This window comes from Myotis daubentonii, chromosome 1, assembly GCF_963259705.1.
Source record: "Myotis daubentonii chromosome 1, mMyoDau2.1, whole genome shotgun sequence".
In the NCBI taxonomy this organism is placed as follows: Eukaryota; Metazoa; Chordata; class Mammalia; order Chiroptera; family Vespertilionidae; genus Myotis; species Myotis daubentonii.
Genome location: NC_081840.1, coordinates 190638224 through 190652372, shown reverse-complemented (window position 1 = coordinate 190652372; position 14149 = coordinate 190638224). Strand labels below are relative to the sequence as shown.

The 14149-nt window shown below is 41.9% G+C and overlaps 1 protein-coding gene across 1 annotated transcript in view; it reads right to left on the bottom strand.

The window, feature by feature from the left end:
- The window catches only part of LOC132227343 (transmembrane protease serine 11G-like), a 46014-nt gene that overhangs the window by 15658 nt on the left and 16207 nt on the right, over nt 1–14149 (bottom strand). Inside the window, exons 2-3 of the mRNA XM_059682304.1 lie at nt 3147–3268; nt 2455–2576 (exon numbers count right to left, since the gene is read on the bottom strand). Coding sequence (XP_059538287.1) covers nt 2455–2576; nt 3147–3268 — 244 coding nt within the window. The remainder of the gene's footprint in view (nt 1–2454; nt 2577–3146; nt 3269–14149) is intronic.

Below are 14149 nucleotides of genomic sequence, written 5' to 3'. Positions count from 1 at the left end.
AGGATATAGTTTTATATACACACATGTACATTTATATGACAAAACCTAATACATATTCATTGTAAAAAGTTATAAAAAGCTAGCAAAAAAGCATAATGAAAAGCATTAAAATAGCTTCTAAATCACTGCAGAGAACCTGTAATTTTCATTTTGGGCATATGTACTTCCAGATTTCTACATCGATTTTTATAAATTTTACTATAAGTTCTCTGCCTATTTCCATTCTCTTTCTATCTCATTATTTTGTTGTTGTTTCCTTTAAATTACAGTTTTGTGAACCATGTTATTTCCCATGGCAATGTAAGCAGTCTAGATTATAAACAGTCTAGATTATTGAACTCCAAAAGACATCTCTAAATTTCATTTTAGGTACTGATTTTAGTCATTTCTTCTGGGACAATGTTTGCTAGAACTGAAACTCGCAGTCTAAATCAGGGATCAGCAAGTTATAGCCTATAGGAAAAATCAGCCAGCCACTCGTTTTTGTGGGCCCATCATCTAAGAGTGGTCTTCATATTATTTTAATAGTTGAAAAAAAATCATAAAAAGAGTAATGTTTTGTGCCCGCTAAAAATTTTTACAAAATTTAACTTTTAGCATCCAGAATCAAGTTTTCCTGGGCTGCAGCCACACTGCTTGGCTGACATATAGTCTCTGGTGCAGTATCACTACAAAGACAGATCTGAATTGCTTCAGAAGGACTGTATGGCCTGCAAAGCTGAAACTATCTGGCTTTTTTTTAAAATTTCTTTATTGGTTAAGGTATTACAAATATGTCCTCATCCCCCCATTAACCCCCAACCTTCCCCCACCCCTGCCCCTGCACTCATACTCTCATCCCCCTGTTGTCCATGTCCATTGGTTTGGCTTATATGCATGCATACAAGTCCTTTGGTTGATCTCTTCCCCTTACCCCCACCCTTCCCTACTTTCTCTCTGGGGGTTGATAGTCTGATGGCTGTTTCTTTGTCTTTGGGTCTGTCCCTGTTCATTAGTCTATGTTGTTCTCTATATTCCACAAATGAGTGAGATCATGTGGTATTTATCTTTCTCTGACTGGCTTATTTCACTTAGCATAATGCTCTCCAGTTTCATCCATGCTGTTGCAAATGGCAAGTTTTCCTTCTTTTTTACCACAGCATAGTATTCCATTGTGTAGATGTACCACAGCTTTTTAATCCACTCATCTGCTGATGGGCACTTATCTGGCTTTTTACCAAAAAAAAAATGCCAACTCCTGGTCTAAATTACTGTACTTCTGTACTATACTTCTCAATTATGATCCTTCTCCTATGTGGTCACTATTTGTATTCTAGAGGACAGGGCCACTACTAGTAAATTCTTTATTCCCTAGTCATTTGTTTGATGAGTATTTTTATGATCCTACCATGTGGCAGACACTGTGACAGGCACCAGAATTATAAGAATAAGTCGATTTAGCCCTTCACAAATCCAGAGAAACCTAGACATATAAAATAATAATAATGTCACAAGGCAGAGGTGTGTGAAAAGAACACAAGAAACAGATACTAACCTTCATTCAGACATTGATTTTCATACTTTTTATTTGCAACATAAACTGATTCTCAGAATAAGTCAGAGGTGGGTGTGATTATCATTATTTTGAAAGTGGAAACCTTGAGGGGTCAAGTAGCTTCCCAAAGTCGAGAAGCCGATTGAACATAGATGTTCTGACTTCAAAGCTTAGACTGTCTCCAATTCAGTATATTTATTCCTGTAATAAAATATTCAGTACCCTGCCAATGCCATTTAATTGCATATTTCAATTCATTTCATTGTTTTCTGATTTTGGTTGGGAAATGGCTAAAGAAATACTTCTGAACCTGGCAAGAATGATCTTTTATCTTTCGCCAATGCTTGGCTCAGTAGAAGCTGTATATACACTTGAAGTCTTCAGTGGAAGTCTATGTGTTTCTATGCTCTATTTTTAAGAACAAATGTTCAATATAATTGCCTAATTATTAGGGAAATGTATTAGGATCATACATACGGTAGGTGTATATTTAATGATATATGGTAATGTTGTTTGTGCCTGAATGATTGACTTATATTTCCAAATATGCTATTTTTTGTACTAAAGCTATTTTTTTTTCTTTTTGTTTAGCTTATGTTGTTCAGTCTTTGGTGCAATCACCCTTTCTCCAGTGTACCTGAGACAATGTTGATTAGAGTTGCCAGGAGTAGCAAATAAAAATAGAGTTAAACTTTAATTTTAGATAAACAATAAATGCTTTTTAGTATAAGCATGTTGAATGGAGTATATTTTCAGGAAGATGTGAAATTAAAATTCAGCTGGGCATTCTGTATTTTATCTGGCAAACCTAACATAGATGTAATTTGGTGTGTTCTCAACTCACCTCTTATTTTATTTTAACCTCTTTCTCCCTAACAGTATTGTCAGGTAGAAATGATGCCAGCAAAACTTAGACTTACCTCATCATTGATTTTTTGTTTCAGGTCAGTCCTAATTTTTGAGTGCTCTACTGAAAAATCCGGATGATATTCAATACTGGGGATCTGGAAGGAGGTTTGGAAATAGTGCACCTTTTTCTGATCTGGAAGGGAGAACAAATATGCATGGTTTCTCTTTAGTTCATATGAGCTACATAAATAATGGAAATAGAGGGAATGGCATGCAAAAACATCCCATAATTGATGAACTCCTGAGAATTAATTCAGTAGCTGTGGCCAACACTTCTCTCTTCCTTTTTGAAGATTGCACAATCTCTTAGTCAATGTAATTTTCAAATGTGTCCTGACACAAGTTGACCTTGAATTTAGAATTGCTACTAAAATAATTTTTTATTCTCAGTAAATCATATTGAGAATATAAAATCATAAGATAACATAGGATATAAATTTATGGCATTGGTCAAGAAAAAGTATTATGTGAACCAAGTCAAATTTTAATGCTAGAAGCATTTTTACACATAAAAGATTATAATTTCCAAAATGTAGATAAATTCATGCAAATCAACATTACATTATGCAAAGTATGTACACATTTAAGCAAATCATTGTTGCAATGAAAATTGTATTCTAAAATATTAAAAATTATTAAAGTTTTGAAATAAGTGAGTGGATATTTAAAATTTAAAAAAAAATGCAATGAGATAGGTTCTTACCAAATGCCAAAAAATAAACAAGGAGACCGATGATTATTGCTAGAACCAACACAACAGCTGCAACAAAAAGGGCAATCATCCATGGTTTCAAGGAACTTGTTCTTCTGCTTCGTATTGGTGGCCTTTTGAGAGAGAGTCGTGTATTAAAAACAAACAGAACTTGAAGACTGGAATCTCAATTTCACATAGTTTTGGCATAGGATGTGTTGTTGTTTTTTGTTTTTACTTTAAAAAAAAAAATTTTTGATGAGTAATTATTTTTTTTTAATTGTTTAAAGTATTACATGTCTCCCTTTTTCCCAATTAACCCCCATCCCTGAGGGCAAGCCCCCACCACTCCAGTATCTGTGTCCATTGGTCATGCTAATATGCATGCATACAAGTCCTTTGGTTGATCTCTAACCTCTTCCTCCCCTGCCTTCTCCCCAAGGTTGGACAGTCTGCTCAGTGCCACCTTGTCTCTGGATCCATTTTGGTTCATCAGTTTATGTCGATCATTATATCCCACATATGAGTGAGATCATGTGATATTTATCTTTCTTCAACTGGCTTATTTTGCTTAGCATAATGCTCTCCAGTTCCATCCATACTGTTGCAAATGGTAAAAGTTCCTTCTTTTTTATAGCAGTGTAGTATTCCATTGTGTAGATGTACCACAGATTTCTAATCCACTAATCTGCTGATGGGCACTTAGGCTGTTTCTAAATCTTAGCTATGGTAAATTGTGCTGCTATGAACATAGTGGTGCATATAACCTTTCTGATTGGGGTTTCTGGTTTCTTGGGATATATTCCTAGAAGTGGGATAACTGGGTCAAATGGAAGTTCCATTTTTAACTTTTTGATGAAACTCTAATACTGTTTTTCATAGTGGCTGAACCAGTCTGTATTCCCACAAGCAGTGCACGAGGGTTTCTTTTTCTCCACATCATCGCCACCACTTGTCGTTTGTTGATTTGTTGGTGATAGCCATTCTTACAGGTGTGAGATGGTACCTTACTGTTGTTTTGATTTGCATCTCAGATGATTAGTGACTTTGAGCAATTTTCATATGTTTCTCAGCCTTCTGTATGACCTCTTTCAAAAGCGTCTACTTAGTCCTCTGTCCATTTTTTTTAATTGGATTGTTTATCTTCTTTTGTTAAGTTGCACGAGTTCCCTGAAAATTTTGGAGAGTAAACCCTTATCTGAGATAGCATTGGCAAATATGTTTTCCCATGCAGTGGGCTTTCTTGTTGTTTTGTTGATGGTTTCTTTTGTTGTGCAGAAGTTTTTTTATTTTAATGTAGTCCCATTTGTTTATTTTCTTCTTAGTTTCCATTGCCCTAGGAGTTGTGTCGGTAAAGATATTGCTTCAATATATGTCTGATATTTTGCTCCCAAGGAGTCTTCTAAGGTTTTTTTTTGTGTTTTTTTTTATTGCTTAAAGTATTACAAAGAGTATTACATATGTCTCCTTTTTTTCCCCCCCGCCCTTGACAATCCCCTGGCCTCCCCTACCCCCAAGTGTCTTATGTCCATTGGTTATGCTTATATGCATGCATACAAGTCCTTTGGTTGATCTCTTACCCACCCACCTCCTGCTCTCCCACCCTCCTCAGCCTTCCTGCTGTAGTTTGACAGTCTCTTTGAGGCAGCTCTGCCTCTGTATCTATTTTTGTTCATAAGTTTATAATGGTCTTTATTATCCAGAAATGAGTGAGATCATTTTTCCTTCATTGACTGGCTTATTTCACTTAGCATAATGCTCTTCTAAGGTTTTTATGGTTTCCCATCTTACATTTAAGTCCTTTAACCATTTAAAGTTTGTTTTTGTGTTTGGTGTAAGTTGGTTATCTAGTTTCATTTTTTTGCACATATCTGACCAAATTTCCCTGCACCATTTATTGAAGAGACTGTCTTGATTCCATTGTATGCTCTTGCCTTCTTTGTGCAATATTGATTGGACATAGTGCCTTGGGTCTATTTCTGGGTTCTCTGTTCTGTTCCATTGCTCTATATGTCTGTTCTTGTGCCAGTACCAGGCAGTTTTAAGAATCATGGCTTTGTAATATAGCTTGATATCTGGTATTGTGATCCTTCCAACTTTGGTCTTTTTTCTCAGAATTGCTGTGGTTTTTTGGGGTCCTTTTTTATTCCAGATGAATTTTTGGAGAGTTTGTTCTAGGTCTTTAAAATATGCTCTTGGTACTTTAATGGGGATTACATTAAATCTATAAATTGCTTTGGGTAGTATGGAAATTTTAATGATGTTGATTCTACTAATCCATGAACACGGTACATTCTTCCATTTGTTTAGAATGTGTGTGTTTTTTAACTCTAGAATTTATGGTTAGCTCATATTACATTTGGTAACATTTGAATATGGTTTTCTATAAAGAATTTGACAAAATACTGTCAATAAAAGCTCATTGATGATTGACTTTATATCTTGATTTTAAAAAGTCAGAATTACACTACAGTGACTACTTTTTCATATATTCCCCAGTTTATTACCTAGATGTTCTGAAATAGTTTTTCTTTGTAAATGAACTAATACCATATGTTGGGTTCATGTGCTTCATATCTCAATGATTCTCAAAAAGTGAGGGCAAATGAGCCACTCCTCTCATTCTAGCATGAACAGACAGAGGCTTTGAGTGACTACTGAAACCTGGAGGAGCTAGAATGCAGACTTGGTCTGTTAGGGCTCTTTGCACACATCTGTACATAAACCTATAATCTCCATTTATAAAAGAAGTAATCTGTAATGCATACAAAGAACATCTAAAACAGGACATGTAGAAGAAAATAGAAAAGGAACAATAAGGAATAAATAATAAACAACACAAAAAGAAATTTATATAATGAACAAACAAATACTGATAGATCAGAATTTTGGACCCAGAAACTTCATGGCATGAGAACCACTGGGGGTATATAATGAATATCTATTTCATCTATATATATAAAAGCCCAGTGAACGAATGGCAGAACGACTAGAACAACCAGTTGACCAGTCACTATGATGTGCACTGACCACCAGGGGGCAGACACTCAAAGCAGGAGCTTCCCCCTGGTGGTCAGTGTGCTCCCACAGTGGGAACATCCACTCAGAGGGCGGGTCCACAGCCATTTGGCTGACCAGGATAAGTGGCACTCCCACAGCAGGCCAATCCCCACGGGCCACGGCCCCCACCAGTGCACAAATCCATGCACCGGGCCTCTAGTAGGATTATAAGATTCAAACCTGTGATTTTTTATAGACAATACTAGTGGCCCAGTGCACAAAATTCTTGCACATTAAAAGGGATTAGAGGAAATATTTTAATACTAGTAGCCTGATGCATGAAATTCATGCAGCGGGGTGGGGGCGGGGGGGGGGGTCCCTTAGCCCAGCCTGCAAGGATGCCAGCATCCCTCAATGTGGACTCTGGCCAGAGGCCCCTGCCCTCCCCTCCTTCAGCTCAGACTCCAGCCCAAGGCTCCTCCCCTCTCCTCCCTCCTCCCAGCCGGGGTGCAGACTCTGGCAAGGCCCCTGCCCTCCCCTCTCTTAACCCAGCGAAGCACACATGTTCAGCTTTAGAAGTTATTTACTAACTATCAGTAAGTAAATAACTTCTAAAGCTGAACACGTCGCTGCAAGCCCAGAATTCCTCACCAGGGACTCCAGCTCCAGGCCCCTCCCCTCTTCTCCTTCGGTGCCGACTCTGGGCTGGTGTCACAGTGAGCCCGGCATCCCTCACCATGGACTCCAGCCCCAGGGCCCTCTCCTCCCCTCCTTCAGTGCGGACTCTGGGCTGGCATCGCAGCAAGCCCGGAATCCCTTGCCGTGGACTCTGGCCCAAGGACCCCTCCTCTGCCTGGCCGGGGTGTGGACACTGGGCATCCCTGGTGGCAGACTCTGTGAGCCCAGTGTTCCTCGTCGCGGACTCTGGCCTGAGGCCCATCCCTTCCCTCCCTCTGCCCGGCCGGGGTGCAGTCTCTGGGCATTCCTTGAAGCATATTCTAGCTGGAGGCCCCTTCCCCCCCTCCCTCCATGCAGCTGGGCCAGATGCTGGGCTCGTGTTGCTGGGGCAATAAAAACTTATTGCCCTCAAAAAGTGAGGGCAAATGAGCCACTCCTCTCATTCTAACATGAACAGACAGAGGCTTTCTGCATTCTAGCTCCTCCAGGTTTCAGTAGTCCCGCCCTGGCCACTATAGGCGTTGCCATCTTTGTCGCAGAGTGATGGTTAAAGAAAGTCCTGGGAGCCCATGGGCTTGCCTCCTGGGGCCGGCGAAAGACTCGGGAGCCCGGAGCCACGGCTGCCAACACCTCCTGGGGCACTTGACACCTGTGTATGCAAATTAACCACCATCTTTGTCAGATAATTTGCATAGTCACTCAGATTGGCTGGTGGGTGTGGGTTGTGGGTGTGACTTGTGGACGTTGCTTCAGCATAGTGGAGGGACAGCTAATTTGCATGTTTCTCTTTTAATATATACAATTGCTATTTGCCCTTTCTCTATAAAAGAAGTATTAGAGATGAAAGAAAATTAGTAAAATGTATATGAAACTCTTCCTCCTGTCAGAGTCTGGGGCGCACCGCAGGACCCAGAGTTAAGTCCCCACCCACCCGAAGCACCTCAAAATCGTGCAAGACCCAGACCTGGCTGGCCCCACCCCCACTGGGTGAGATCCTAACCCAGCCAGCCCCACCCTTGTCAAGCTTGGCCAGGCAGAGGGCTTAGCCTTAGGTCCCCTGGCCTGGTCCTGGGAGGGGGATGAGGCCTGAGGCCCCCCGTCAAGCCCTGCCAGGCCGGGGGCACAGCCTGAGGTCCCCCAGCCTGGCGCTGGGGCGGGGGGCGTGGCCTGAGGTCTCCTGCCCTGGACCAGCACCACACAGCCTTAGGTCCCTGCTGATTGCTCCTTAAAGCTCGTTACAGGAACTCGGCCTCCGCTGTGGGTGCAGCCATCTTGTGTTTTAGAAGTACCGCCTCTGCTGTGGTCGCCGCCATCTTTGTGACAGCATGACAGTCAATTTGCACATTCCCTCTTTATTAGATAGAATTGTGTAGAATAAGGCCATATTTATTTGAGTAAATAATGAATCAATTTAAAGACAATTATTATTGAGACAATAATAATGTACCAGTAGCATGCAAATATGAGAAAGAGTATGAAAGTGATATGCAAATGACTGACATTTGGCAAACCTTTGCAGAAACAGGAAAATGTGACAAAACTCTTCTCCCATCGCAGGCTCAGAGCCCACACCTAAAGACTAAACCTGAACACTTATAGAATCGAGGCAGGCTAGAAGAGGACCATCAGGGATTATACAGGAAGATCTAACCCATTAGAGAACTGGACAGGAATATTGTTCTGATAATTATAGATACTGCTTCTTTTTATCTTACAAGTACACATGGAAAAGAAGAAGAAGGAATTGCCTTCTCTGGGATTGATAAATGGTGATATTAAAGTAGAAAATATAGGCCCTAGCTAAGTAATTGAAAATATAACTGAGGTGGCATCAATGATCTCAAAGGAGTAGGGATGCTCTTGTATCTTTGCATCTGGGCAAAGAAGCTAGAAGCAGTTTTGCCACTCTGTAACCTATAATCTAAGCTCTGATAAGTACCTCAGGTAGCATTAATTCTGAGTTCTGCTATATTTCTGGAAGGATATAACATTACTCTGGTCTGCTACTCTTTGGTTGATGGCAAGACAAGAGTACCTGCAGCAATCTGCAGATATCTGAAGTATCATTAGAAAAGCTAGGATCCCACTGGGGCACAGTCAAAATCTAATGAACATATTTATCACCTTTATTTTTTATTTTTAAATATATTTTATTTATTTTTACAGAGAAGAAGGGAGAGGGATAGAGAGTTAGAAACATCGATGAGAGAGAAACATTGATCAGCTGCCTCCTGCACGCCTCCTACTGGGGATTGAGCCTGCAACCAAGGTACATGCCCTTGACCAGAACCAAACCCAAGACCATTCAGTCTGCAGGCTGACACTCTATCCACTGAGCCAAACTGGTTAGGGCTTATCACCTTTATTAATGGTCAATTATAAACTCATTCAGTTGACATTTGCTGATTTCTTCTCTTTGCCAAACACTTTTCGCTCAAGATTAAAAACTGAATAAGACATAGTCTCCCATCTACAAGAATGTATTATTTAGAGACACATTAAGTAATGACTATAATACAAATGACAGATATCATAATGGAATTATGCCCAAGAGAGGTAAGTGGGTTGATTTTGCTATGAGAGGTAAATGAGTTAGTTTTGTCTTAAAGAAGTTGTCCTTTGAAGTTGGCCATGAAGGCTGAGAAATAGAAATTGTAATTATAATTACAAATTGCTAAATGACAAGTCTCTTTTCTTTCTTTATTGGCCTCTTTCTCCCCCTAACCATTGTAATTCAAAACTTTTAATTTGGCCAGCCTATCCCAGCAAGATGACTAAACAGGTTCATTGTAATACAGGAAAATACAGCCTTAGAGAAACTTTTGACATTCAATCAAAAGAAAAATATGTGACCTCATCTTTGAAGTATTCCTGCCAAAGCAAAGATGAGCAGTGATGAAAGCTACCCACTCAGCAGGTCAGTCTAGAAAATTTTTCACAAAGAAGAGAAGCATTTTGAAAAGTGTCTTCTATTTAATCTCTTCCTTACCTTTATGTAAATTCTGAGTGGCTCATTACCCAGACTGTCTACTGGGGAGGTACTTCTTGACCTCAATAGACTGGAATCAACTCCTCTGGCTCTTTTCTTTTTTTAAAAAAAAATATATATATTTTATTGATTTTTTTACAGAGGAAGAGAGAGGGATAGAGAATTAGAAACATTAATGACAGAGAAACATCGATCAGCTGCCTCCTGCACACCTCCTACTGGGGATATGCCCACAACCAAGGCACATGCCCTTGACTGGAATCGAACCTGGGACCTTTCAGTCTGCAGGCCAGTGCTCTATCCACTGAGCCAAACCAGTTAGGGCCTGGCTCTTTTCAATGTACCTTTACCAAGGTACATCTTCAGGGCCTATTCTCTTAGATAGCTCTCCTGACATCTATTTTTTTTTTCTGGGTGCTTTTAAAATTATTCATATTATCAAATGTTGTCACTCGATGATTCAAGGATGAGGAATAAAAGGATTTCTTTTTGCCACAGCAGTGGCCACATGAAAGAGGTTGTTCAGGATAGTGGTTAAGAGTGTGAGTTCTGCGGCCAGCTGAAATGAGTGCCTATCCCAGCTCCCCTACTGTGGGGCATTGGCAGTCATTCAACCTCTATGCCTTAGCTTCCTTATCTATAAAATGGAGCTAAAATTACGCACCTTATGGATATTGCACCTTCTGCAGAGACAATTGAGTTAATATAAGTAAGAGCACTTAGAATCATAACTACAACATGGTGATGACTTAGGAGTTTGCTTACTTTATTATTTTTATTATCAAAAGCAGCAGAGAAATGATAACCAAGGAATGCATACTGGGGTAGGGTGAGTTGGTGGAAAGTGTGTGCTGGATGGTAGATGTGCTGCTCTTGAAAGAAAGAGAAGGGAACTTGTGCCTAGGATCTTGGAATCTGAGTGGCTGTGTACAAACTATGCACAGATTAGGAAGCAATTTGGGAGCCTAGCAAAGCCCTGATGATCGCCAAGGGGGTTTCCAGCAGATAAGATTTAAAGCTTAGGGAAAGGACCTCTAGAGCCTTCAAGAGTAATCAATCACAAGATTCAGAGGTATCCATCTTGTGGTGAGCACAGTTTGGAGCATCCTTGGGAAAAAGTTACTGGACAACAGCAATGGGTATGAGAAAATTTAAGACAAGACAAGATGGGTGAATCGTGTAGCTGGGGTTTTAATCTACTGCCTGGAGAAGACAGAGAACTCTGGAAAAAATTGTTATGAAAATATCAGGAGGTGGGGGTGCTATTATTCATAATAGCGGTGGCTCAACAATGATGACAATGATCACTTTAACTGTACCACCAGATAGGATGAGACTTTTATAAAATCTATGATGTGAGTAGGAATACTAAAAGTTGTGCATAAGATTAAATTAACATTCGTGCTTCCTTTTATATTTCATGTTCTGACAAGCTGTGTGTCTTGTTCCTTTAACCCCACATTATGCAAATAAGAAAGGCATGTTTCATAAGTGAAAAGTTGATTGATGTCATAATTAAAATAACTGGTGTTTTAGTTGTGAAAGAGTTCAAAAGGAAATAATCAAGATCAGGAGTGCTACTCTTCATATCTCTGTTTATTAATACAAATTTACATGGTGAGGTTCCATGAGAAGCTGTTCCTTGAAGGAAATTTTAGAGTATTGGGGACAAAAAAGAATTGACCTGAGCTATTGAAGATAAGGCGAGTGTCCCAAGCAGTACTCTCTACCCACTTTGGCCAATTTTGCTTCAGTTTTATTGGTACATTTTCCTGCTTTCTTACTAATGTTTTAAATTAATCATGACTTATCCTTAATCATCTTGCTTCCTACTGTGATTTAAGAACAAATTTTGACCTTTAGAAGAAAGTGGGCCTTGTTTTGAATGTTAATACATGCAAAAATGTATTAGCTACAAATCTTTTCTAATGAGCAAGTCCTACTGTCACTTGTATGTGACAGTTGGGAATCATCCTATCTAATAAAAGAGAAACATGGTAATTAGCCGTATATAAGCTACCCTTCCCATTGGCTAATCAGGGTGATATGCAAATTAACTGCCAGTCAAGATGGCAGCCGGCAGCCAGGCAGCTTGAAGTTAACATGAGGCTTGCTTGCTTCAGTGATGGAGGACTCCAATGTTCCCCGCCTGCTGCTGCCGGCCTCTGAGCTTGCAGTTTGAAACATTGTTACAAATATAGAAGCTAAACAAAACCCCAGAAACCTGCTTTCAGCCAGCCGGGATCTCAGAGCTGGAGTTGAAACAGTGTTTCGATTATAGAACCCAAACAAACCAGATACCTGCTTTCAGCAGCGGAGGCCTAAGAGCTGGAGCCAGAGCTAAAGCTGGCCCAGAATAAAAAAAAGAAAGAAAAAAAGGAGCGGTTGGGAGCTTCAGTCACCCGCCAGCCTGAAAACAGCCCTCAGCTCTCACCCAGACTGGCCAGGCATCCCAGTGGGGACCCCCACCTTGAAGGGTGTGTGACCAGCTACAAATAGCCATCATCCCCTCATCCAGGCCGGCCAGGCACCCCAGTGGGGACCCCCACCCTGAAGGGGGTGTGACCAGCTGCAAACAGCCCTCAGCTCCTCAACCAGACTGGACAGGCACCCCAGTGGGGACCCCCACCCTGAAGGGTATGTGACCAGCTGCAAACAGCCATCATCCCCTCACCCAGGCTGGCCAGGCACCCCAGTGGGGACCCCCACCCTGATCCAGGACACCCTTCAGGGCAAACCAGCTGGCCCTCACCCGTGCACCAGGCCTCTATCCTATATAGTAAAAGGGTAATATGCCTCCCAGCACCAGGATCAGCGGAGCCATGAGGCCTCCTGGCACCGGGATCAGCGTGACAGGGGGCAGTGCCCAAACCCCCTGATCGCCCTGCAGCTCTGTGTGTGACAGGGGGTGGGGCCACAACCTCCCTATCTGCCCTGCTCTGTTTGGGACAGGGGAAGGCGCCCCAACCCCCTGATCAGCCCTGCTCTGTCCCTGATGGGGAGAGCACCCCAACCGCCTGATCGCCCTGTGGCTCTGTGTGTGACAGGGTGCGGCGCCCCAACCCTCTGATCAGCCCTGCTCTGTGTGTGACAGGGTGCGGCGCCCCAACCCTCTGATCAGCCCTGCTCTGTGTGTGACAGGGTGTGGCGCCCCAACCCTCCCCCTGCCCCACGGGCCCTGCTCTGTGTGTGATGGGGTAGAGCCATAACCTCCCCATCGGCCCTGCCCTGAGTGTGACAGGGTGCGGCGCCCCAATCCCCTGATCCGCCCTGCTCTATGTGTGACAGGGGGCGGTGCCCCAACTCCCCTATCGGCCCTACTCTGTGAGTGACAGGGGGGAGCTCCTCAACCCCCTGATCGGCCCTGCTCTGTGAGTGACAGGGGGCAGTGCCCCAAGCCCCTGATTGGCCTTCTCTGTGGGTGACAGGGGGTGGCGCCGCAACCTCCCCATTGACCCTGGGCATCACAACCTCCCAATCCTCCCTGCCCTGTGCATGACAGGGGGTGGCACCCCAACTCCCCAATCAGCCCTGCTCTGAGCCCGACCAGGGGCTGCACCCAGGGATTGGGCCTGCCCTCTGCCACCCGGGAGTAGGCCTACGCCAGCAGGTCGTTATCTCCCAAGCGGTCCCAGACTGCGAGAGGGCACAGGCCGGGCTGAGGGATCCCCCTCCCCCCTGAGTGCACAAATTTTTGTGCACCGGGCCTCTAGTTTTAATATAAAAAAAATAAAATTTGAAATGTGAAAAGAAAATTAAATCAGGCCTTTCTTGAGCCTGAAAGAACTATTTAATTCTGCTGGAGATGTCACACGAATGCCAAAGAGAAAGATAATGATAGTTAGATGACTTGGAGAGCTTCGGTGAACAATAGCTGTCAGGAGCTTTTACTTTTAATTAAAACTCACTTTTGAGCATCCAGAGTCTTTTGATGTCTCCTTTCTGCCTTTTTTCCTGCCTTACTTTTCTCTCTTTTTTTTCTTTCTTTAATGTCTATATTGATATATAATTAACATACCATATATTTCACCCACTTGAAGTATACTATTCAATGACTCAATATGTTCAATGTTGTAGAACCATCACCAAAACCAATTTTCAAACATTTTATCTCCCAAATAGAAAATCCATACCCATTAATAGTCACTCTCTATTGCCCCCAAACCTAAGCAACTGCTAATCTACTTTATGTTGCTATGGAGTTGTATGTTAGAGACATTTCTTATGAATAGAGCCATTTAATGTGTGGCCTTTTTTACCTGTCTTCTTTCACTTAATATACTATTTTCAAAATCCATCAATGTGACATCATGGGAGTTAAGACTGCATGCCTTTTATTGTCAAATAA